The sequence below is a fragment of the Crinia signifera genome, chromosome 7 (genome assembly GCF_055691185.1).
Source record: "Crinia signifera chromosome 7, ASM5569118v1, whole genome shotgun sequence".
NCBI lineage: Eukaryota > Metazoa > Chordata > Amphibia > Anura > Myobatrachidae > Crinia > Crinia signifera.
Genome location: NC_139223.1, coordinates 13,690,097 through 13,717,510, shown reverse-complemented (window position 1 = coordinate 13,717,510; position 27,414 = coordinate 13,690,097). Strand labels below are relative to the sequence as shown.

Here is a 27,414-nt window from a genome sequence, read left to right as displayed (position 1 = left end):
CTATGGGCCTAATTCAGACCTGATCGCAGGACAAATTTGTTCTCTAATGGACAAAACCATGCTGCACTGCAGGGGGGCAGATGTAACAGGTGCAGATAGAGTTACATTTGGGGGAGTTATTTTGATTCTGTGCAGGGTAAATACTGGCCGCTTTATTTTTACACTGCAATAAAGATTTCAGTTTGAACACACCCCACCCAAATCTAACTCTCTCTGCACATTTACATCTGCCCCACCTGCAGCGCACTATGGTTTTGTCTATTAGAGAAAGATTTAGCATTTGTGATCAGCTCTGAATCAGGCCCAATATACACCATCAGGAGACAAAGACACAACATTTGTTTATAAATATGAGATTTTTGTTCAGTCAATTTGTAACTTCGCCCCTAAAACGTATTCTTAGTAAAAACCTCCCAGCTGTGAGAGCCCCTGCTACAGATGCCGGGTGTGATATGTGCAGCCGCCAGCAGGGGGAGCGACTCCTCCAAACAGAAATGAAAGTGAAAGTTAAATTCTCAGTGATTTCTATGAGACGTTTGTCTGGGGAAGGAAGCGACATTTCCCCTGATCCTTCTGAATGAGCGGCGAGCTGGAGACCTCAGGTACGTAGCCCCACATGGGGACACCGACCTGTGGGGGGTACAGGATAATGGGGGGCATTGTGGAATATTGTATGATGTGTCCTGATATTCCCCTAGTGTCTGAGTTGTAGCTGTCTCAGCAGTTTCCAGGATATGACTGTGTCTGCCACCTCGGGGTAAATGTAACATCCTGCGTCATGTGTCCTACCGCCTCGGGGTAATGTAACAGCCTGCGCCATGTGTCCTACCGCCTCGGGGTAAATGTAACAGCCTGCGCCATGTGTCCTACTGCCTCGGGGTAAATGTAACAGCCTGCGCCATGTGTCCTACCGCCTCGGGGTAATGTAACAGCCTGCGCCATGTGTCCTACCGCCTCGGGGTAAATGTAACAGCCTGCGCCATGTGTCCTACCGCCTCGAGGTAAATGTAACAGCCTGCGCCATGTGTCCTACCGCCTCGGGGTAAATGTAACAGCCTGCGCCATGTGTCCTACCGCCTCGGGGTAATGTAACAGCCTGCGCCATGTGTCCTACCGCCTCGGGGTAAATGTAACAGCCTGCGCCATGTGTCCTACCGCCTCGGGGTAAATGTAACAGCCTGCGCCATGTGTCCTACCACCTCGGGGTAAATGTTACAGCCGTATGGGCCCTGATGATTTGGTGGACATGTAACAGCCTAGGAATGGCATCGTGCGAACGCATACATGGCTACAACTTGCCAATCCTTTAAATATCCACACTGCACAACTGACTCCCAGAGATCGGAATAGCTGTCAAATGATGCAGCCTCGATGGTCAAGGTCTTCAATGGTTATATGGAATGCAGGGATGATTTGCATTATTAATGATTATGGATCTAACTCAGTAACGGACGTAACACAGCTGTGTGAACATCGGCCGCCTGAATCAGCCTCAGCTTACGCAGGATGGCCGGGGTGCTCACGCCTAGGGTTCGGTAAATCTGCATTGGAAGATGCCATCACTGCCCTTGGCCCCCCACAAAACACTTCCCGACCCCACCACTTAATACCCGCAGAGGATTAGTCAGCACTGCATCTGATGACGCAGGACGTGCGCAGTGCAGAAAACATCTGAGATATCCGTAAACCATTGGTTTGCACACGCATCTGAATCAGGCCCTATGGCAGGATGCCAACAAGGGAAGAGGGGGTGGTGTATAAGAAATGCACCAGAGAATGGAGAAAGAAAAAACATGGCCGCACTTTGACATCGATGGCGGAGAACCATTGAATATCTGCCTTCGATGATCATCAGTGGCAAACTATCGATGGTTGATTACCATCAATGGTTAATGCCTAAATGACCCAGAACGGGTAATAAATTAGTAGTAAATCAGATTATTATCCCAGCGCACAATGCTGTAACAGGGTGAGAGGAGCCGCCCCAGGTGCAATATGGATGTCGATGATGACTCTGTAAACACAAGAAAGCCGGCAACAGCTTTTCAGCATGTCGACATAACTTTAAACATTTTGCATTAGAATTTATTGCCCGCCCTTGCTGTAAGTAGCCATGTTATCCATGTCTAGCTGTCTCTGCAGATCTGCATAGCCAGCTGGGGATCCATGTTCTGTGGATGGCAGGGAAGCGGGCGTAGACTCACAGCTTGCCCAAGTAAATAGGCAGTGGCCCCACATTGCAGTGGTTCAGAGATGAGTCTGCGCAGCAGCAGGGGCGGATCCAGGAGAAAATGACAGGGGGGGCACCATGACAGGGGGGATGGGAGTGAGCGGTGTTAGTAGTGCCAGTGTGCATTCTCAGAGAGTGAAGCGAGATAGAGAGGAGGAGAGCAGAGAGAGGGGGAAGGAATGGGATTAGACATAGGCCCTGACATTTTAAATCCACAGGCCCACTGTGGAGTGAAAAGTGAAGGATGGAGTTGTGTGCGCGCCGAAGGGGCGTGGGCATTCCAAAGGGGGCGTGTCCTTGAGTGTAGTGTACCACACCATATACCACTTTTACACATTATGCAACAAAATAGTGGACCCTATTATACTTGTCGCTTACACATGATGCCAAAAAGAATGAGACAAAATTTCCATAATGCCACATGGATTAAGCCATAGTATAGTATAGATAATGATGTATAAATAGGGACATTGCGCGCCGTCGGCGAGCCAAAAATGTACACAGTAATGCCCATTACACATAATGTCACACACCGTAATACCAATTAAATATAATGTCACACACTGTAATGGCCATTACACATCATGCCAACAAAGTAATGCCCATAAAACACAATGCCATACGTTGTGATGCCCATAAAACACAATGCCATATGTTGTGATGCCCATAAAACACAATGCCATACGTTGTGATGCCCATAAAACACAATGCCATACGTTGTGATGCCCATAAAACACAATGCCATACGTTGTGATGCCCATTAAACATAATGCCATTCTACACTTTTCCACATGTAAAGGTTCTGACTATCATTCTATCACTAGGGCCACCAGTGAGCCACCAGAGCCATCCTTTGTTTCCAGCTACCTATTTTACCTGCCATCCAACTTCCCGGACCAGCTGGAAAAATTCAAAGGATTCCACAGCCTCATTCCATATATCAAACCGTCTCACCCTCAACATCTCGCCTTCCACTGAGTTAATCCGGATCCGTAATGCTGGATAATTCTCCGGAACTTTTCTAAAACCATCTTGGAAACATAGGAGACAGACCGTCTGACCATAACTTGGTAATTATTCAACTTTATTGGTGCACGGAACTGCTACTATAATTCCCCCAATTGGAGCAAATACCCATCCAGATTGTTTTTATTTCATGTTTGAGAATTCTCTGTAGACAATGGTTAATTGTTCTTTTTACTCTGTATAATAAATGTATTTTATTGGACAAATATTATTCAGTCAATCCTAGCGCTGTATTCTACCTTTTTTCTTTTTACCAATACAGGGAGCTTTACACACTCCCATTTACAGCTGCTTTAACTATACTTGTGGTTCTAAATTTCTCTGTTTGATATTAGTATTCAATCACGGGTGTTTTCACCCATTTTTGAGTCCATTTTCACCAAAAATCAGCACGGTTGGAATAGGGTGAATTGAATTCACCCAAAAACAGGCGAAAATTTACGACATTTCACCTGGCTAAAAATTCTCCAGAGTGAATACCCCCCCCCCCCCCCATATTCCCTACCACATGTAAAAAGACATTTTAGGGGTAATCTTGTTGGGAGCCAATTAACCTACCAGTATATTTTTGGACTGTGGGGGGAAACCGGAATACTCAAAGGAAACCCACGCAAGCACGGGGAGAATAAACAAACTCCACACAGTTAGGGCCATGGTGGGAATCGAACCCATGACCTTAGTGCTGTGAGCAATGATAACCATTACACCATCCATGCTGCATTTACTGTTTTGCCACTTAAACAGCTCCTTAACAGCTTTCATTCCATGTCCCTATAACCTGGACCAAGAGTGGCTGGAAATAAACCCCAGGCAGGGAAAACTGGCGTGATCTATTTCCCCCATCACACCGCCGATTTGATCCGGGATAGCCGGTGTGAATGAGTCCCTGAAAAAGGGGCAGTGTGGATGAAAAGGTCGACAGTCTAGAGGTAGTCAATCAATAAGTTTACACCAAATAGTCAACATTGGCAAAAGCTTGACACATTGACCTAGACACTTAGACCTATCATCCGTGCACTGTAGGTTATCCTGGGTCATCCTATCCTCGTCCCATTTACAGCATAGGGAGAGCCAGATTCCCGCACTTGTCATCCAGTTCAAATGTTTATTAGAATTATTGATTTATTAATGGAGTTAGGAAAAACTATTTAGCCTCACGAAGGAGAGAAAAATCCTTCCTCACCCACTGAAATTGGGTAATTTTCAATGGAGTTACCATCTAAGTCATAATCGTTGATTGCTTTTGAAAAATGACGCTGTCTATTATTATATGCATCCGCCGTCACCTCTATGGGAATACCGGGAACGTCACAGATAATGGTGACACAATGGTGACACATAATTATCTCTATTACTGATTACTGCACAACAATCTAATTATATTTTGTACTAAGCATTTTGCTGTTAAATTTTACCAACATTTTTGTTCATTTACAAATAAATTCCCTTTTTTTCCTAATATCCTTTGTGTCCCTGGTGTGGGCGCTATGGAACAATGGTGCAGCAGTGTCAGGCCAGTTTAGGTGAGTGATATGTAGAAATTTTCAGCACTCACCTGTGGATGAGGCCCAAAGTAAAATTAGAATGTTTTAGTGAAACGCTCGCGGAACACACACCCTTCGCTACGGAATCTCAAGTATTTCTGTGCGTGCGAATTTTATTTTGAAGGACTTCCTGGTAAACTACATTTCTAGTCTTCCTGGTAAACTACATTTCTAGTCTTCCCTTTGGCTAAACCCCTTAGAATCCTCAGACTATAGAATGTAAACACTCTGTCGGATTGTTGGTAGAAGAACCAGAAATAAATTGGAATTTAAACCTAGGTTAACAAACTGCTGGAAAATAAATACATTGTATGTCTTTCTCTTTCGCTTCAGCCTCATCCTCTATAGCATGGGTCTTCAACCCGTGGCCCTCCAGATGTTGTGGAACTACATGTCCCAGCATGCCCTGACAGTTTTGGCATGCTCTTATAGGAAAAATGTGGCAATGCATGCTGGGACATGTAGTTTCACAACATCTGGAGGGCCACAGTTTGAAGACCCATGCCTATAGATATGTCTAGTGTCCGTGTGTCACCGAAACACTGCCATCTGTTGGCAGCAAGTGAAACTACATCTAGCTTTCGAAGCATTTGCTAGTTATCGATATTGCTCCGATTAATCGGCAGTTAGCAAAGAAAATAATTATAACACATTTCAGCCTGATTCAGGCTTGTTTGGACGGGGCAGAACAAGACTTCGGCGAGGCGGTCCTACTGGCAGGGGGCAGCATCGGGGAACAGCCAGCGGCCATTCAACCTTTAGCTTGTCGACTATTTTTAGGCATCTAACTAGACGCGTTAGACCATTAGTGGTCCACCATGTGACCACCAATCCGGTAGTCCTCATGGCACCCACTATAGTACGCTCATACCCCCACTATCCATGTCGGCATGGAGTTGATTTTATATAGTGTGGCTAGCGCAGTGAGCCACCGAGCCCGAAGCATGCCGAGCATAGCGTGCCCCGCGAGCGGATGCGGAAAACTAAGCAAATAGCTTAGTGGGCACCCAACTAACCTATAAGTAATATATATATGGCCGCCTCTGCACCTTCAATGTTTTTTCAAATACAAACGATTGATAATACAACAATCCTTCTAATGATTTTATATTCTGCGTACCAGCAAATAGCAGGAAATTCACTATGTGATCATTTTATAGTGATCACTATGTGCATTTTAACTTAACCACAAGGTGGCGTTGTACACCAACCAATTTCCTATGCACAAGCACCTATAATAACAACAATCTTCCCACAAAGTCACCTTATTGGTATAACACGAAGTGAGTGTAAGCGCTAACTGTGCACCATAGACCACACACACACATATATATCTATATATATATATATATATATATATATATATTTATATTCTCATTTTGAATGCAGAGCGAGGAGGTTACTGCAGAGAGAGCGTCCTGATATTGTTCCTAGTAAGAACCTACACTAGACTCTCAACTCAGAAATTTCCATTTAATTGAGCCCCATCAAGAAGGACTTGGTGATATTTATTTTATTTGCATCAGCTGTGATCAGCAGAAACTTCAAATAGGACCAGCCACACAAAATCCACTCACCCATTGGTTCTTACCCCTGATGAAGTCTTAGAGACGAAACGCGTCGGGTTTCTTCACCAATAAAAGAACTTTCCTTTTCAGGGTCCATGGGTCCCACAGGGGACATCGGGGTTGTAGGTGGATCCAGGGGGTCCGAGGCACCAATCAGCGAAGCTTCTTAAGATTTCCCAGGATGCCCGGGCCCTCTCCCCTATAACCCCGCCTCCAGGCTCACACAGCTCAGTTTTTGTTTGGTGCCTGCAGGAAGCAGACGCACCTTTTTATCAGCAGGGATTACCTCACTGAGGTAATCCCATAAGAAGCTGCTATATTCTTTTTTATTTTTACTTATTTTTACTTTGAATCTGCCGCCTAAGCGGCTGAGCCGCTTTGCGGCTGAGGCTGCTCACCGCCGTCAATCATCTGACGGCGGCGCGAGCAGCCGCATCACTCCTGCCGGCGCCGACATTCCCCCACGACCTCGGTCAAGCGGGGTAGCCCGGCGGAGGGGAGACAGCGCCTAGCACCGCGGGATCTCCTCCAGGCAGCGTGGCCGGAGTCCAGGAGAAGGTAAGGCTCTCTTAGAGAGCACAAACCGCTGCCATGCTGCGCGCTGTGGGAGACAGCCGCAGCAGCTGGCGTGGACACTGGCCCTCGAGTCAGGGACTCCACTAGACCACCGGGGACCGGAGCGCAGGCCAGGATGTGGGGGACATCCATTTTACAAGGCTCCTTTTTACCTGGTGGGGGAAGACCAGCAAGGGGAGTTGGCGCGTAGCCTGCAGTCCCTCCCCCAGCTTTGGCGCCATTCTCCTCGGAGATAGCCGCTCAGTTAGCTGCATTAACCCTGTGCCCGCCCCCCCTTCTCTCAGACCAGCGCCATTTCCGCAGGCACAGTAGTCTTCCAGAGAGAGGGCACAGTCTCCCCTGTGAAACCGTTCACTGACTAAGTGATTGCTTTCACAGACACCCTAAATCCCCCTTACTCCATTAGAGTTCAAGCGGTTGATACAGGGTGTGATAGCATTTATAGGCTGTAATATGGCTGTATGTAAATGCTTGTGTATGTGACTGCAATGTGCTAGTTCCTTTACTTTCACTTTCTGTCAGTACTTCTGCACTGTCCACTGTATTTCTCTCATCTTCTGAAGAGGATGACAGAGGTTTAATCCTCTAGGGTCACATACACTCAGTGATATCACTCTAGGTTCCCTCTGTGGTGTATACCTATTGTGCACTGTAACCCCCCACTTTGGGATTGTTTGCATTATATCCAAACGGGGGTACAACCAGACAGAGTTTACAAAACTCCTGTCCTGCAAGAGCTGTGCTGCAGGCCTGTCTAACAGGATGTCTTCCAGGACGGGTTATATGTTATTCACTTTACCCCCCCTGGCCAGTCTTCTGCCACAGTGGTTCCCTCAACCTCCCTGGGCAGCCTAATAACAGTTACTAGGCAACCTATTGGATTGCCTTTGACCCCTCTGTAGTCCAGCCCCCCTCCCCCACCTTGGGGGGAGGCCCTGTCTACCTCTGTGCGGATCTGGCAGCAGTTTTCGGTAGCTAGGCAACACCTGCTACCTGACGCTGCACTACCTAATAGGTTTCTGTTAACAATTGCTTTCTGGAGCACAGGTTGACACAGATCACAAAAGGGGAAAATAATGTTAATGTCATCAATATTCATAATGACAATATGATGATGCTATGCCTACAGCACTCCTGCTTCGAAGCAGGGACAACTGATGCGGCAGCTCTCACTCATGCAATCCGTGAGGTGTTAATGTCAGACTTGGTGAAGCCTGAACCTACTGCTAAAACCAGAGATGGTTTCTAATAAAAGCAGAAACTAACCCTACTGCCCTCATTCAGACCACTTGATGGTAATCAGGAGGGATTAAGGGGCTAGTCAGGTTTGTGAACCACGCCTACTCCCTTGGTTTATTCTAAGGTATCCTTCAATACTGTTGGTCACTTCAGGATTGATATTAAAAGACCCTACCAAGGTGTTTGAAGCACTCCTTAAGGGCCATATCCCCATTCACTGGGGAGGACCTCTATTGACATGGCTAAAGCCACTTTATACAGGTCCTAGAAGACTCCTCCGAGGATGCTAAGTTATGTGTACTTCACATTAAACAAGCAGCATTATATACATATATACATAGATATTTATATCTATATATGTATATACATATATATATATATATATATATATATACATAGGAGCTATATCAGGCTGGCACTGTCGCTGCCCAGACATCCACCAGCTTCATTCATGCCAGCCGTATCATTTGCCTAATACAGGGAAAGTGGACCTGGAGTCCTGGTAGACCTTGGAACTTTTACCTTTTTAAGGGTAAAAATTATTTTGGGGAAAGGCCTTAACAAGTTTGTGGCCTCTCTGACAGCTGCCAATATTGCGTGTCTATCCACGGCTTTACCCCAAAAAGGAAAACCCGAGATCAGTCCTATTCTAGGACCAATCATGCCATTAAGGCAAGCCCAAGCATGGGCCACTACAGGCTCCTGCCCATCCCGGCAACCACCTGCATAACGGCCCCTCCACAGGGGGAACCCCAAGCGGGAGGCTGACTTCTCGTCTTCCTCACCTGCAGCCATACCACACTGGATAAGGCATATCTCGTCCAATCCGGGAAAACAGTGTTAGACCTGGTTACTAAGTGGATCGGAGTCCACATGGGAACACCAGGTGCTGTAGGAACACCAGTGACTATACATGCCTGGGTAAAGGAAGTTGTGTCACAGGGATAAGGTCTTTGCACGGGTCTACCTCACACAGACTAAGCAGAACAATTATTAAAATAAAAAGGTCTGCCACGGTCTCGGGTCATCCCTCACCACTAGAGAAGACTCTGCTACTACTCGTCTTTGGTCCTGGTTCTAAAACGGAACTTACAGGCCACTTCTAAAACTGAAGTCTCTTTAGGGTGGAGCAGGGTTCAAAGTTTCGGATGGAAACTTTAAGGGCAATAATCCTACCCATGGAACGGGGGATAAATAGTCACCCTGGGCATTCGGGACGCTTACTGGCATGTCCCAAATCTGCCAGCATACCAGAAACATTTCAGGTTTGCTTTTTAAAATAGCCATTTTTAATTCTACTGGGCTTAGCCACAAAACTCATGGCTTTTATGGCTGAACATTCACCATCTGGGTATCCGAGTCTTTCTATATATTTAGACGACCTACTACTGGTGGCCAAGTCCCTATTATTGCTGTTATCTCACCTATAGATAACAATCAGGACACTCCAACATCTCGGTTGGCTCCTCTCGCAACAAAGGTGGCATCTGGAGAGCTACACTGGACACTCAGTCATGTAGGATGTCTCTTCTCAGGGACAAGGACAATTCTCTGCATCACCAAATATGGGTGTTTTTTGCAGATTTCCAGAGTCTAAAGCCACTGGGCGCAATGAAAATCTTGGGAATTGATGATGTCAATGTTTGAACATGGTGGAGTGGGCACAGTTTCATTTTTGCCCTCTCAACACCTCATTCTGGCAAAATGGATGGACAATATCAGGTCCACAAGTCAACGTCCCTTCTGGTTCTAAGAAGGGTCGATCGCCGCCCTTCAAGGCTGGGGGACATTAGCTCACTCCCGAGCCTTGCAGGGCATGTGGGCCAATCCAAAAACACGTCTCTTCATTAACGTGTTGGAGCTTTGGGCAACTTACAAGGCCCTAATAATCCGCTCTCAGGACTTTCTTCAGAAGAACCCGGTCCTGATCAGAGTAGACAAGGCCACGGCTGTGGTGTACATACTTGACCAAGGATACCCTCGCAGCACTGCTGCTCTCCAAGTAGTCTCTAGGATCTCTGCCTGGGCGAAACAGTGTCTTATGGCTCTGTCTGCGATCTTCCCAGCAGTTCTAAATTGGAAAACAGATCCCTAAATCGACTTCCATCGGGGGGAGTGGTCACTCCATCCAGAGTTATTCGCCCTCCTCAAAAACCGATGGGACCTACCAGAAATGGACTTAATGGTGTCCAGACACAACAAAAGTGTCAACATTCGGGTCAGGGTACAGGGATCATCAAGCTAGCTTCATGGATGCCCTAGCAGGTCCAAGGAATTATTATCTTCCGTATGTCTTCCCACCAAAATCCATGATTCCCAGGGTAATCAGGATATTCAAATAGGGAGGCGGGAACCTCGTCCTGACAGCTCCAGCCGGACCACTCAGCACTGGTATGTGGACCTTCTACAAATGTCCTCCCAACCACCCTTCCTCTTAACCTTTCGGGTGGTCTCATACTCGAGGACCTGGTCAGCGCCTGTCGTTGATAGCGTGGCGCTTGAAACTACTTTACTGTAAAGTAAAAATTTTTCTTCCAAAATAAGCCAAAGGCATGATTCAGGCGTGCAAGCCAGTATCATTCAGAATTTATTACCAAATATGGCACACCTACTGTATGTGGTGTACGGCTAGGAAGTTTGTTCCAAAGGTTTTCAAGGTGGCCAGAATTCTGGCATCCCTACAAAAGGTTCTGGACATTGGACTTAGACTGCCGTCTCTGAAAATCAAAGTCTCACCCTTATCCATCTGGGTTCAGATGAAATTAACCTTCTTGCCGGAGGTACGTACACTCCTACAGGGAGTGATTCATTCTCACCTCCATGTGGTCCCCCTACAACTCAGTGGGATTTGTCATTCGGACTGCAGGCCTTAATCAAGCCTCCTTTCGAGCCGCTACAAGCGGCGGATTTCAAAAGGTTGACAGACAAGATAGTATTCGTCTTGGTCATTGCTTCCGCAAGATATGTCAGCTTTCTCATGTAAGCTCCTCTCCTCATATTTCATCCCAATAGGGATGTTGTGGACTAAAACATCGCACCTTCTAAAGTTGGTCTCCAGATTCCACATCAATCAGGAGATGGTGATTCCGGCATTTAACACGGAATATATCTCTGCAGAGGAACGCTTATTGGATGTGGTCAGGGCTCTGACCATCTACTTTGACCGTACTAAGACGGTCAGAAAATCTAATTCCCTTTTCGCGGTTTATGAATTCCACAAAAAGGGTTGGCCAGCGAACAAACAGACTATTGCTCGCTGGATCTGCATGGCTATTCAAGATGCTTATTGGCAGGATAATCTGCCTTTTCCTCCTTCCACCAAAGCACACTATTCCAGAGCGGCTGACCTATCATGGGCAACACGCCAAGGTGCTTTGGCCGAACAGCTGTGCAAGACTGCAACGTGGTCATCTGTTCATACCTTCATTAAGTTCTATGCTTTTGACACGTTCGCCTCCCAGGATTCCTCCTTTGGTCGTCGGGTACTTCTGACACCTCAGGCAAATTCCCTCCCTTGAAATACGGCTTGTGACATCCCCGATGTCCCCTGTGGGACCCATGGACCCTGAAAAGGAAAATGAAAGTTATGGTAGAACCTACCTTTGTTAACTTTCTTTCCTTGAAGTCCATGGGAACCACAGGGCGCCCTCCCTTCAATTTGTTCCTGAGGTTTCCCTATGTGTGATATACTGCACTGTGACCTTTAACGACCATAGTCTTGTTCATGTACCGTGATATGTATGTATGTATGTGTACTTGGACATGTGTTCTCTCTGTCCTCTTCTTTTCTCCGCTTCCTGCTTACGGCTTGTTACCAAAACTGAGCTGTGTGAGCCTGGAGGCGGGGTTATAGGGGAGAGGGCCCGGGCATCCTGGGAAATCTTAAGAAGCTTCGCTGATTGGTGCCTCGGACCCCCTGGATCCACCTACAACCCCGATGTCCCCTGTGGTTCCCATGGACTTCAAGGAAAGAAAGTTAACAAAGGTAGGTTCTACCATAACTTTCATTATTTACCCAGAGATGGACTGAGCTTATTCATTGGGAACATCCTCAAATACAAGAACACTATTTCAGAAATGTGTATTCTGTTTTGAAATTGTAATGTTTTATTGGGAGGTACAGTTTCTATACTAGGTAGCACACCCCAATCACCCCCCACTTCCCTGATTACTACACCGTTCCTCACTAACAGGAGGAATTTTGGTGGTGCTGCACACACAACCCAGCGCAACTCAGAGTCAAAAACCCTTTCTTCTATACATATATATCTATATATAGAAAGTGGTTTCTCTAAGACAGAGACACAGGCACTCGCCACTTTATCCAAAAACAGTCAGGTTTTTGGTAAAAAATAAATAAAGTTTATTTTTCAAATAAGCCAGCAGGTCAAAAGGATAACATCACCAAACTCCGACGTTTCGGTCCGTGAACAATGGACCTTTATCAAGGAGCCTAGTTAAGTACAGAAAACAATGTAAACAGCAAACAGAGCCTCTACATGTTCAAGTACTTCAAAGTGATGCAGAAATTATATAAGGGTAAACTTACGTTTCAGGTGAGTATCATGGAAAACAACAAAGCCATAAGTGTGCTGCATGCAAACCAGCATGGAGCAGTGGTGGTTGCACACTGAGTGAGTGATGCTGGCCTGGTTTAAATAGCCCCCAGCAGGAAGTGGGACAGCGCCGGGTCCCGCCATTTTCGTTAGTGACGTCACATCCTGGTGAGGTTTTCATCTATACTTTATTATGTCTTTGTCTGGGCGCACACACCAAAACATTTGTGCTCCCATGCAAAGTAACCCCTGAACAGTCGGGTCGAGTGCCAGTCTTTAAATAGATATAGATATATATATATTCAGCATTTGGATATACTAGAGTGAGCACCTTGGCTATTTGGGACTATTTGTTTGGTTGACCCTTGATGTTAACACCACTTCACTTGGTGTGGAGATACAGAATTTCTGGAGATTTACTACTGTATATCTATTTCCATCAATATTCTTTGAATGTTTTTGCGATATATATGAATCTGTACTATTCTTATTTGTGACGTTCTGACAAATACCGCTAGTTGGGGATACCCTAACATTTATCGCTCCAAGAAGTGTTTTCTGCATTGTTTTCAATCAAGACATCAAAACGCCCCTGATGAAGTCACGCTGGTGACGAAACGCGTTGGGCCCTTTTTCTCGGATTGTAAACTAATGATGATATCATAGTGTATCTTTGTAGGATATCTGCTTTAGCCATTATTTGGCACTGTTTGTATTAAATATTTGTACTTTTGAATCGTTACCAGTTGTATGATTTACCTTAGCGCACCCTGATTCTTTGTATTTCTATCTGTTCTGGGTTCCAGCTAACAGGGGACCTTCAGGGGTGCAGCTTTGGGCTATTAGGGCGCGGTATTGGGTACTTTCTGTTTTTTTTATATATATATATATATATATATATATATATATATATATATATATGTATGTATGTGCCCATACGTTTACACACCCTAGCAGAATCTGTGACTTTCTGGCCATTTGTCAGAGAATATGAATGATAACTCACAAACGTTTCTGTGGTTGGGTGACGCCAGTTATTGACCAACAACTGTGTTTACTCTTTTTAAATCATAATGACAACAGAAACTACCCGAATGACCCTGACCAAAAGTTTACGAACCCTCTGTAACATCAATGACAGCTTGAGGTCTTTTGTGGTAGTTGTGGGTGAGGCTCTTTATTTTCTCAGATGGTAAAGCTGCCCATTCTTCTTGGCAAAAAGCCTCCAGTTCCTGTAAGCTCTTGGGCTGTTGCATGAGCCGCACTTTTGAGATCTCCCCAGAGTGGCTCAATGATATTGAGGTCAGGAGACTGAGATGGCCACTCCAGAACCTTCACTTTATTCTGCTGTAGCCAATGACAGGGCGACTTGGCCTTGTGTTTATAAAAATAAAGTTTTTATTATATTTAAAAAAACCACTCGCAGTGGATAAAAACTCTTTATTTTGATATACGCACTATGGAGCGCTCCTATTTGTTTTCTCAGATCACAATTACCTATGAATCCAGGTGCCTTTAATGTGGATATTTGGAGCTGCCGGTCATTGAATAGTGATCTCAAGTGCATTTCATTTACCAACTTTGGGACTTGCTGGTTCCTTACGAAGACAGAAAAATTAATATAATATAATTAGTAGATAAAATATACAATTAGTTATGCAGTCCAATAAATCCAATCAATATGAATGTATCAATAAAGTTACTGGTCTAAGGGGTCTATTTACTAAGCCTTGGGGGGAAATAATGTGAAGAGAGATAAAGGGGGATATTCAATCTCCCGCCACCATTCCCGACTGGGGAAATGGCGGTGGGGCCCTATTCAAGGCTGTTATCCCCAACAGCATTGAATAAGGGATCTCGGGAGAACGAGCCCGACTTCACAAGCAGTCACCAATACAAAAGGACTTTGTTTATACAGGACTGTCAAAAAGAACGTATAAGTATCAAAATTGGTAATACGTACTGGGCAACAAGCTTTTTAGTCCCCCTTGGCAATGAGCTATTTTAGTCCCCCTTTGCAACGAGCTATTTCAGTCCCCCTTGTAATCGAGCATTAAGCCCCTGGCATCGAGCATTAAGTTCCTAGCAATGAGCATGTAGGTAAGTGGCACTTACCTATGTGTCAAATGTGTAATTGGCATTACGGTTTGTTATATAGTAAGTAATGGGCATTACGGTTTGTTATATAGTATGTAATGGGCACCATGTGTGGCCTTATGTGTAATTGGCATTACTTCATTTGGCTTTATGTGTAATGGGTATTGCAAAGTTCGCTAAAATGAGCAATGGGCATTACGGTGTGTGGTATAATGTTAGGCCGCACCCCCTTTTCGCTGTGCAAGAACCCCGCCTACTACAAATGGGGGGGGTCGAAACATGCCCTTGCTCCGGGCACCTTGGCACCTAGCTACACCACTGTCCCCAATACAGAGTCTCACCATACAAGTCCATCCTGAATGCAGCTACGAGGCTAATCTTCCTAGACGCTCATCATCTGCAAAGCTACTCTGTCAGTCCCTCGATGGCCTACCAGTACTTTTACTTACACGCAAGGCCAGAGTGCTCCCGTTCAGGATTGCAGAACCTTCTTCAGGCTGCAGTTACTCTGTGGAATACCCTTCCATGCACAATAAGACTCTATTCTCTATTCTCCAATCCTTCAGGTTTTTCCTGAAAACTCAACTCTTCAGGCAGTTTATCAGATTCCATCTAAATGCATCCCCTTGATACAGTCCACACGTAACCACATTTTATCTCTTTCTTCATCTTCCTGAACTGTGGCTAACATTGCTGGGTGACCATCTTTAGGGCTGCTCGTTTAAAATAAAAAAAAGGGATTGCTAGGGCTGTAAAAGCATAGGGGGAGATTCTCTAAGCTAAAAATGTTGTAAAAACCCCGTTATCAGGGTTTTTACCGCATTTTGGGATGCACTAAGCATCCCCCACCGGGCTACCAGGGCGGGGGGCATCACCAGAAAAATCTGGCGATGCCCCACCGCCCCCCCCCCCCTCCCCGCTCACCTGTATACGGGCAGCACAGAGTTGTGCTGCCCGGACCTGTGTCCTCCTCCTCCCTGCACTGATCCTCTTCCGGGTGCAGGGAGGAGGAGAGTCCGGCGCAGCAGCACCAGGTAAGGGAGGGAGGGGAGACCCGCTGACTCTATCGCAAAGGACAGCTCTTAACGCAAGAGCTGTCCTTCGCCATAATTATCGCATAGGTTAGTGCATATGCGATAATTATGAATGCGATGGGCTGCGATAGGGGGCAGAGCTGGGGTGCGGATGTTAGAACATCCCCCCCCCATATTCTGTAACATGAGAAAACAATTTTTCCCAAGAAAATGATGACAAAAGTTTGTGGAAAGGCATCCATAATGTCACCGACTATAAAATGGACAAAAATTCCCTTCCCATCATGAATGTGACTCCTCGATAAGGGACAATTTAAACACTTCTATGACCGCTTTGACAGACCATCTGTGTCACAATCCCTCCCGGTGGGAAACTCAGAGAACCTAGGGCCTCTAGAATTAGAAGTGGAGTCTTTTAGACTGTGTTTTGCTAGGAATAAGTTAGAGAAGGCACCTGGCCGAGACGGGATTCCAGGGAAAGTATTAAAGGAGTGTGCAGCCCAGCTTGCTGTAATTTTACCTTTATTTTTAATTTGTCCCTTAGTATGTGTTGTGCGCTCAAATGCTTTAAATCTACCATTTTTACCCCAGTCCCAACAAAAGGTAGGGCATATACCTAGAATGACTACCGCCCGATTGCTTTGATTACCCTTATTTTGAAAGCATTTGAAAGATTGCTTTAAGAAATGTATTCCACCTGGTTTGACCTTTTTCAGTTTGCCTATAAGGCAAATAGATCTACAGACGATGCAGCACTCATTTTATTACATCGAGTTCTTATTAACCTCAAATCAAAGGATTCTTTTGCTCGAATTTTATATGTAGACTATAGTTCGGCCTTTAACGTGGTAATTCCATCATTGTTAGTAAACTTTCCAACATTGGGTTGAGCGAGCGTATGTGTAGATGGAGTCTTGATTTTATTGTCAAATAGGCCACAGGATTTTAGGATAAAAGACCAAATATCTGGTCATGTTGGGTGACATTCTATGCTCTGCGATTAGCGCGATTTTGCGGTAATTAGACCACAAAATGGCGCTATCGCATTTTCCCATTAAATCGCCGATTTAATGGGATGCGCACAGGGGCTGAAATCGCATATTTTGTGCGTTAAGGTCTGGTGAATAAAAATGCGAGATTAATTCGCATTTTTATCGCATCCAGATGTTTGCGCACAGAAAAGTATACAAGTCGCTTATTTAATGCTATGCGCATTTGCACATCGCATTATTTAAGTGACTAATTATCGCACTTATTTCAGACCTAGGTCTGTTAGGCGAATTAGGCAGAACCCTGCACAGATCGCAATGTTCTGTGCAGGGTTCTGCTTTAAAAAGTAAAATAAATGGTTAAATAAAAAAAAAAACGAGCGCGGGGTCCCCCGCCCGAGTGTAACCAGCCCCGGGCTCACTGAGCCGGTGCTGGTGACATAAAATCAGGGTCCCCGACAAATAGGGGTCCCCTTGATTTTATGAAACCAGCACCAGACTCAAGGTCCGGCGCTGGTTCCCAAAATACGGGGGACAAAGTGACTAGGGGTCCCCCGTATTTTAAGAACCAGCACCGGACACAACCAGCCAGCAGGGTAATGCCACAGCCGGGGGGAGACTTTTTATACAAGTCCCCCCGGCCAAAGCATTAACCCCCTGGCTGGTCAGCATTGGCAGGGGTCCTGGGGAAGTGGGGACCCCCCCAATGAAGGGGTCCCCCCCCTCCAGGACTTACCAGCCCATGCTGATAGTCCGGGGCTGTCCTCCATGCCCCTGGTCTGTGGGCATGGAGCTGATGCTTTGTGTAAAAAAAAGAATGTAAACTATTGTTTTACACTGGCGAACTATCAGTCCCAGCAAGCCTACCCCGCATGCTGGGACTTAGGGAACCACAAGTCCCAGCATGCGGGGCATTAAAGTGCCCGCTGGCACTTGTAGTTCTGCAGTGTAAAAAATAGTGCACAAAATCACACTGACACCCTGTGAAATAAAACTTACATCACACAAAACACACTGATACTTACCTACCTTGAGCCCGTAGGTCGGTCCCTGGATCCTGGATTCGTCCTCCGGGGCTCCAGGGCAGAAGAGTCCGGTTCCGGGGCCTTGGTCCTGGTTCCGGGGCTGGTCCTGGGGTTCCGGGGCTCCTGGCGTGAAGAATCCGGGGTCCGGGATCCGTGGTAGTCCAGAGGGGTACCTAAGGAGGAAAATCCTACTCACCTGCTCCCCGGCGGCAACCTCCGGTGACAGCGCTGCTCCCGAATGGTACCCAGCTTCAAGGAGTTGGTCCGGCGCTGAGATGTTTCCTCTTCGCCGTCTGTGAACAGAATGATTTCTCGGCCAATCAGGAGCCGAGAAAGTCGGCTCCTGATTGGCCAGAAATCATTCTGAATACAGACGCCAAGGAAGTAACATTTATGCTCTGGATGCGCTGAGATGTTACTCCGTCGGCGTCTATATTCAGAATGATTTCTGGCCAATCAGGAGCCGACTTTCTCGGCTCCTGATTGGCCGAGAAATCATTCTGTTCACAGACGGCGAAGAGGAAACATCTCAGCGCCGGACCAACTCCTTGAAGCCGGGTACCATTCGGGAGCAGCGCTGTCACCGGAGGTCGCCGCCGGGGAGCAGGTGAGTAGGATTTTCCTCCTTAGGTACCCCTCTGGACTACCACGGATCCCGGACCCCGGATTCTTCACGCCAGGAGCCCCGGAACCCCAGGACCAGCCCCGGAACCAGGACCAAGGCCCCGGAACCGGACTCTTCTGCCCTGGAGCCCCGGAGGACGAATCCAGGATCCAGGGACCGACCTACGGGCTCAAGGTAGGTAAGTATCAGTGTGTTTTGTGTGTATTAAAGTTTTATTTCACAGGGTGTCAGTGTGATTTTGTGCACTATTTTTTTACACTGCAGAACTACAAGTGCCAGCGGGCACTTTAATGCCCCGCATGCTGGGACTTGTGGTTCCCCAAGTCCCAGCATGCGGGGTAGGCTTGCTGGGACTGATAGTTCGCCAGTGTAAAACAATAGTTTACATTCTTTTTTTTACACAAAGCATCAGCTCCATGCCCACAGCCCAGGGGCATGGAGGACAGCCCCGGACTATCAGCATGGGCTGGTAAGTCCTGGAGGGGGGGGACCCCTTCATTGGGGGGGTCCCCACTTCCCCAGGACCCCTGCCCATGCTGACCAGCCAGGGGGTTAATGCTTTGGCCGGGGGGACTTGTATAAAAAGTCTCCCCCTGGCTGTGGCATTACCCTGCTGGCTGGTTGTGTCCGGTGCTGGTTCTTAAAATACGGGGGACCCCTAGTCACTTTGTCCCCCGTATTTTGGGAACCAGCGCCGGACCTTGAGTCTGGTGCTGGTTTCATAAAATCAAGGGGACCCCTATTTGTCGGGGACCCTGATTTTATGTCACCAGCAGCGGCTCAGTGAGCCCGGGGCTGGTTACACTCGGGCGGGGGACCCCGCGCTCGGTTCTTTTTTTTACACCTTGCGCTGTCCTGCAAATGTGCGATTTTCACACATGAAAATCGCACATTTTCAGGACTAAAAACAGCGCACCACATCACCGCAAATCGCCCCTATTCGCACTTTTCAGCCTCCAATGCGCATCACATTAAATATGCGCATTTAGGCTGAAAAATGCGATTTGAAAATAGGCGATTTGCGGCGATATGGTGTGCGAATTAAACATGCGCATTTAGCGCATAGCATAGAATGTCACCCAGTGGGTCTTATTGCTGATAACAACGAAATCGAGTACAGGTTGGAAGTGTCCAGACTGGAGTCTTGGAGTAGAGACAATTGTCTGGTCCTAAATGTGGATACAACTAAGGAAATGATTGTGGTCATTTAAAGTCACGTATTGTCCGCTAGTTCTTAACGGACAACAAATTGAGGTTGTCGAGTCTTTTACATTTTTGGGCATAAATATGTCAAAAGATCTTTCATGGAGTATGCACACAGATAATGTTATAAAGAAGGCTCATCAGTGTATGTTTTTCTTGAGGAAATTACGTTAGTCTGGTATGTGCAAGGGAACAATGGTGAAGTTTTACTCTTGTATTATTGAAAGTGCCCTGCCGCCGAGCGTAAATCTCTTCAGAGAGTTGTTTCAACAGCAAACTAATAATTGGGGTTGCTTTACCAAGCATCCAGTATGTATACGGAAACCATCTCCTGTCAAAAGTGAAAAGTATTTTGAGGGAACCCACGCATCCTAGTGCAAAGTTGTTCTCCCTATTACCATCAAACAGGAGATCCCGTTCAATTCTGAGTAGAACTAGACATTTTAGGGAGAGTTTCTTCCCAGTGGCAATTCGCACTTAAAATAACTAGAGGGAGTATTGGTGGTAATGAAGTATAGTTCTGTGTTCTGAGTTCTGTGTTCTGATGTTGTCTTTTTCCTTTTGTTCCTGTCTATGCTGCTTTGTTTACACTTGTATTTTCATTAATTATTCATATTTTATGTGGGCATTTGATGACAATAAATATATTATTATTATTATAAAGCCCACCTAGAGCCTCTGCAATCTCGTGGCCAGTGTACAATAGATAACACCTATCCTTGTGTACCAATGCCTATTGCCCCATAATCAGGGCCCTCCTACCTCTATGTCTTTCTGTTATTACCCAGTTTTGGTTGTTGTTGCTTCCAATTTTGCAATGGTTAATAAATAATTGATATACCCATATTCATTTGGTTAATTGATTCACATAACCAATTGTAGATTTAGTTATATGCTTCAATACATTTTTTTACATTTACTTAGTGCCGCGTTCCCATTTTCAGAAAGCCGTCCACAGGAGACCATTGAACTATTTTTCCATATTTGTGTATTGGGGGCTTTTCGTTGACCCCTGTTATTTAGCAGATTCAGCTTTCACACCTATGTAGTCTGTTTATACGTACCTGCTGTTTTTACTGTAACTGTAAGGAAACAATTAAGTTAAAAGGGACTTATTGTTATTAATACTATTTTTTTTTTTAGGCCAAAAGAAATCCAATGGATTCTCTACTGTCGGAGCTGCAGTTGGCAGGGCACAGCAGTTGCAAGCTCACGCTAGAACATGTCCTGTCTATCAAAAAGGAGAATGTGGATGGATCCCCCTTGCAGCCCTCACTACCATGGAACTTCCTCAGAAAACTGATTGCACTTGAGGAAACTGCCCGGAATACAATTCTCTGTGACTCTAAAGAAGCCATATGTGGCTTCAGCACTGAAGATGATCTTTACCAGTCATTTGATGCACTGTCCACCATTGCTTCACGTTCTGTCCACCCTCTAGATGTTCTGTGTGCTGTCCTGCATTCTTCAGACAGTTTTCTACGACAAGTGATTTTTTCCAAAATGTCTACATGCCAATTTGCTGTTCCTCTACTGCTCCCTGCTGGCAGTGGTGGGCAGTGTACTTTTTTGCTTTGGCCCATGAGGGACATTGTGAAGAAATGGAGGCCACCTTCATTACTAAGTACTAAAGGATTTAGAGAGGAAAGCTTGGTGAATATTCCCATGCCTGTCTTCTCCTTTTTGAGATTGGGCAACTGCAGCTTATCAAAGTCTAAAATACTCAATAAAGTCCTGAGCCCCACTTACAATCACCATGAATTTTTTGTGCACCAGGCTATGGAGAGTGGTTACCGTTCAAGAACCATCTCAGAAGGTCTCCTGGAAATGTCTTGGTTCTTTCCTGGAGGGAGTGAACAATCTAATATTTTCCATGAGCCTACTGCGGTCATGAATCTACGGGGAGACCTGGATTCCAACCAGATACAGTTTAGCTTTCTAACACGGGTATCTTCAGCTGTTTTTATTTTTGCTGAAAACATCCAGGAGAACCAGTGCCGCTCCTTCGCAAGTTCCGTACCAGACAGTTCAAACTACTATTTTATTATTTGTCCACCTAATGCTAACCGTGACAGCAAAGAAACAAAGGAGTCATTAAAAATGTTGTCAAAATTTTTGAACGTGAAGAGTAACCATATCTTGGTGAAAGACCAAAGAAAGAATGAAGCTGAAATTGTGAAGGAAATACAAAATGTAATGCAAAATGTTTCTAAGATTTCTCCTAAACCAGTGACACTGGTGCAAATTGAGATGGTGGCTAATGAACTTGGCATCCATTTAGACGAGAACTTGGAAGAGTGCCAGAAGGCCAAGCGACTTGCCCTAAAAATCACCCAAAAAATAACAGATGTGGCGTGGTATAAGAAGGAAACACTGACCTTACAGGGGGAGATCTGGAAAAAAATTACTAGCAATGAAAAAGAACTTAGTAGGATGAAGAAACAAGGAGGCGTCGATGGGGAAATTTACAGGTCAGAACTGAAAAGACAAATCTTGGAGTTGCGTCGGCAGCAGAGTCAGGAAGGTCTTCAAAGAGACATGAAAACATTTCTGTCTGCACTCACTGATCTGTGTCATATAGAGAAACTCTATTTCTTGAAGTGGATGAAGCTATTTCTTGATGACATTGCTCGATCAAACTTAGAAGAGTTACAGACTCAGTACATTAAATATTCCTCTAATGTGACTGTATTAAAACAAATAGATCAGAGGATGTCAGATAGTTCCCTTGGTATTGAACATTTCCTACGTGAACTAGGGCAGATGCATGAGGCAAATGTTCTCACACCCAGTCAGACAAAACCGTCAGGGAAATACTGTAACCTTCCATCAATTGCAGCTGATTTTCTGCTGGATGGGTTCCCATTGGAGCTGATTGATGGAGATGCCTCCAACATCCCCATACAGTGGATAACTGATGTCCTGACAGAGCTGGACACCAAGACAGGAGGACACTGTAGAATGAGAGTAATAACTGTGCTTGGAGTACAGAGTACAGGGAAATCCACCCTTCTGAACACCATGTTTGGGCTACAGTTCCCGGTGGCCAGTGGACGATGCACACGAGGAGCCTTCATGACACTCATTAAGGTGGAGAAGACCTTCCAGAAGGAGCTGGGCTGTGACTTTGTTCTGGTGATTGATACAGAAGGGCTGAAAGCTCCAGAGTTGGCTTCTCTGGAGGGCAATTATGAACATGACAATGAGTTGGCCACACTAGTGGTCGGTTTGAGTGACATCACCATAATTAACGTATCCATGGAAAACTCATCAGAAATGAAAGATATTTTACAGATCGTGATCCATGCATTTCTTCGTATGAAAAAAATTGGAAAGAAACTAAACTGTCAGTTTGTACATCAGAACGTGAGCGATGTGTCTGCTCATTTCATGGGTATAAGAGACAGAAGTAAACTTCTCCAAAATCTGAATGAAATCACAAAAGCTGCTGCAAAAATGGAGAAATTGGAGGGGATAGAGTCCTTTAGCGATGTCATGGATTATGATCTTAATGACCACACATGGTACATTCCTGGCCTTTGGCAAGGAGTCCCACCCATGTCTCCTATAAACACTGGGTACAGCGAAGGAATTCTTTCTCTGAAGAGATATTTACTTGAGTACATGAAAAAGAAACCGGAAAAGCCACAGAATATACCAGATTTCCTCGAGTGGGTTAAAAGTTTATGGAATGCCGTGAAGCATGAAACATTTATATTCAGCTTTAGAAATAGCCTGGTAGCTGATGCCTATGACCAAGTGTCAGTAAAATATTCTCACCTGGAATGGACCTTCCGTAAAAAAATATACAACTGGATGATGGAGACTTTAACCTCAATCAAGAATGATCATGAAGAAAAACTGACTCTGGAAGCAATAATGTTTTCTATGTCAGAAATACTCAACAAAGAATGGAAACAAATGCAGGACTTACTGAACACATATTTTGAATGCGAATTGGAAAATGCACATCTGGTAGAGAGATACAAAGACGATTTCTTCAAAAGTATAAAAAATCTTAAGACTGAGCTTAGTGAGGAATGGAAAGGAAAGAGTAATCAAGCCATTCGTACACAGAAAATGAAGCGAGAAATACAAAACTTGAAGGATGACTTTATTCTGAAAATAGAAGAAAAAGTAAATTTGCTTCTTAACTCATGCAAGAGTAGAACACACAAGCTTGATGACGAAGCATTGGAAACAGAATTTGAGGCCATGTGGCAGGACACCGTAAGAGGCTTTCACGTCCACTCTATAACAAGACAAGACATTGGCCAACAAATGCTCCAGCAGCTGCGGAAAGAGATGACCCACAAGTCAGGGGCTATAACTCAGAGGTTACTTGGAATTAGGCAGATCTCTCAATTTGCAGAAGTATCTTTTACAGTGCGAGAAGAGCATATTGATCTTCAATGGTACAGAAAATGTCAAGACCAAATCTGGTATAAAGCAGCAGGTGTGAAAGATTTCTACAAAGAGGAATACAACTTTAAGACAAAGCAGATTGCTGAAACTCTACTAGATAAAAGTTCTTGCTACGTAGACCAACAGGTGAAAAAGGAGGAGAATTATCATGATACATTTTGCCAAGAGTTGCTAAATATGGTCAATGAAAGAATAAGACAGAAAGATGTAATGCGTCTTCACACCACAGATGAGTATGAGTTGGACCTGAAGCTTCTGCTTTTAGGTGGAGCAGCCCCAAAGTTTCAGAAGATGCATGACCATTTTATCCAGATGCATGACCCTTACTTGTGTCTAGAAGCCTTAAAATATCAGTATTGCTCTATTTTCAAAAGTGAATTTCAGGAGAAGGATGAATGCATGAACAGGGCAAAACTCTTTTGCGAACGGTGCCTCAAGCCAGCAATTCTGGAGTATCTGAAGAATCACCTTGGAAAGGAGATAGTGAATGACATACTGAGCAGTGAAGACAGCATGAAATATATGAGTCGTACCTTCTTTCAGTTGTATGTGCTCTGCAAATTGTTGGATGACCATTCGTTCAATCAGTATATAGAATACATTAATAACTATGAGCGTTTTGTCAAGAAATGTATTTTGGAGCTTATTAAAGAGAAATATGAAAGATCCAACGGTCTTAAATCTTTACAAACCAACATCCTGCTGTCGATTATTAAGAAACTAAGAGGAATCCTTCAGAATCCACAGATACTGGAAAGCACAGACACGTCAAGATTCCTAAAAAACTTCTGTGAGATGTTGCACAAGGATCTAGTAATTTCACAAGATGAATTAAAAGTGATAATTTTCCATAATTCCTCACCTGTCACCGTCTTCTCTGCCGACATTGAGTCCTGCCTCTCTGAAACTGTAGATGAAATCCTGTCAGAAATAGGAGATTCGGACATTGCGTCTGTTCTTGCAGAAGTGACCCTGAAACCAGAAGATGAATTGTTTAAGAAGGTGGTCGGATGCGGTAAGCAGTGCCCATTCTGTAAAGTGCCCTGCGAGGCAGGGTGTGCCGACCATACAGAACACTTTGCTACTGTTCATCGCCCTCAGGGTCTCGGCAGATACAGAAACGTGGACACCAATGTGCTTTGTTCCTCACTATGTTCTACAGATGTTGTCACAGAAGCTTCATTCAGGAACACAGATACAGATTGGAAATTTCACCCCTACAAAGATTATCGCACATTTTACCCAGACTGGATGATTCAGCCGGACACCAGCATCAGCGCCTCCGATTACTGGAAATTCATTTTCAAAGAGTTTAATGATCAGTTTGCAAGAGAATACAAGGCCAATCCGGCAAAGTTACCAAAAGATTGGCACAAAATCACCAGAGAACAGGCTCGTGAAAGCCTTAGGGAATCGTTCCACATGAAGTAGTATCAGGACTTCAGAAGATATAAATACTGATTGACCTACACTTATGTAAACTTTTTGAGGAGATCTGAGAGCTAAGACATTTCATTTATCAAGTCTTAAAGATCTTAATGTTAATTTCCTTGCTACCCACATGGGATTAAGTATATTTTTTTGTATGGGCTTTACTTTCCCTATCCCAATTTAGATAGGGGTACTTGTGTATTATCACGGAGCCCCCGATATTAAGTCGCACGATTTTTCATCGCATCGAATGCCATACACCCGATGCGATTTAAGCCCCCTATACGATTTTAAATTGTATAAGCACCCTAATGGGTGCTTTTAAGCACCCTAATGGGTGCTTACAATGTTAAATACACCCCCACGCCACCCCCACTATGAACGTGAACCCGAAGCGTGGTGAGCGCAGCGAGCCCACGAGGGGCGGCGGTACGCGTCCTCCGACCTTTTCATACCCCCACTATCCACGTCGTCGTGGAGTTGATTTTATATAGTGTGGCGAGCGCAGCGAGCCACCGTTCCCGAAGCGTGGCGAGCCCAGCGAGACCCGCGAGGGGACACTTATTACTTTACATGTATTCCACGTCCCCTCGCGGGGCGCGCTGCGCTCGCCACGCTTCGGGCTATATAAAATCTACTCCATGCGGACGTGGATAGTGGGGGTATGAAAAGGTCGGAGGATGCGTACCGCCGCCCATCGCGCGCTCGCTGCGTTCGCCACGCTTCGGGTTCACGTTGATAGTGGGGGGTGGCGTGGGGATCCATTTAACATTGTAAGCCCCCCATTAGGGTGCTTATACAATTTATAATCGCATCGCATTGTATGGCATTGTATGCCATATACAATGCCATACAATATTAACATTGTATGACATCGGGGTACATCGTGGAACATCGCATCGCATACCATCGCATGCCTTATGGTCTGCGATGCGATGGGCACCGTGATAATACACAAGTACCTAGATAGGTCTTCAAAAACTCTTCTCGGTCACAGATGGTGCCCTACCTGGCATTCCGTAACCTACTAGCTGGATTTCATTGATATGACATCTGGATGTTGCACAATCTGATTGGATGGGATTACACTGACCTCTCCAGTTCATACTTCATATTCTTCCATTTATTTAGCAACACACTAAATCCATGTCAGTCTTACCGATAACATGGTCTGGCCACGCAATCAGTGAATGCAACCAAAGTTCTAAAATGGTCTTTTAGCTGCATTTTCCCTTTAGTACATTCCACCCAGTATGAGGTTAACACAGTCTAAATTTATCAGGAGGAACTGTAGGAGGTCATGGTGTCCATGTTTTTTTTTTCTCTTAATAAAGTGCTGGAACTACTGTATAAGGACCTGCTCTCCCTAGCCTCAGTCTCCCCATAGGTGTATATTAGTATATTTCTTTTTATAGCAGAGCAGATCGCTATGTGGTAAATCACTGCTGGAAACAGCCTCTGCTCCTCTCCTTTCTCAAGGTTCCGTTTCACGTTGAGATGGAGACAGCCTATGTTCCATATTGATCTTCGGCCTCCTCCCTTGTCCTCAAGTAGCTTTCCCAGCATGAATGTACCGCGGATAGCAAAGGCACTCTTCTGCAGATGTATTAAGCTAGGAAAAAGATTAAATCTAATGTGATAATGCACCAGGCAGTCGGCTCATAACGGTCATTTTTCAAACTTGGTATGTAACTTGACAGTTAGGAGCTGACTGGTGCGTTATCACATCCCACTCTTAGTTTGAATAAAAGTGATTCCCCTGGAAATACTGTACCTCCATAGGATGAATATTGCCTTAAAGATTAGATTTCCATCTGTATCATGTATAAATGATTAGTTTTTTTTC

General features: G+C 45.1%; 1 protein-coding gene across 1 annotated transcript; it reads left to right on the top strand.

Annotated features, from left to right (window-relative positions):
* The first annotated feature begins 298 nt into the window (after positions 1–298).
* On the top strand, positions 299–25,925 carry LOC146019789 (up-regulator of cell proliferation-like). The gene is made up of 2 exons (XM_083152344.1): positions 299–602; positions 20,856–25,925. Exon 2 carries the CDS (start codon positions 20,871–20,873, stop codon positions 25,566–25,568), a length of 4,698 nt encoding a protein of 1,565 aa, XP_083008470.1. The 5' UTR covers positions 299–602; positions 20,856–20,870; the 3' UTR covers positions 25,569–25,925.
* Positions 25,926–27,414: the final 1,489 nt, after the last annotated feature.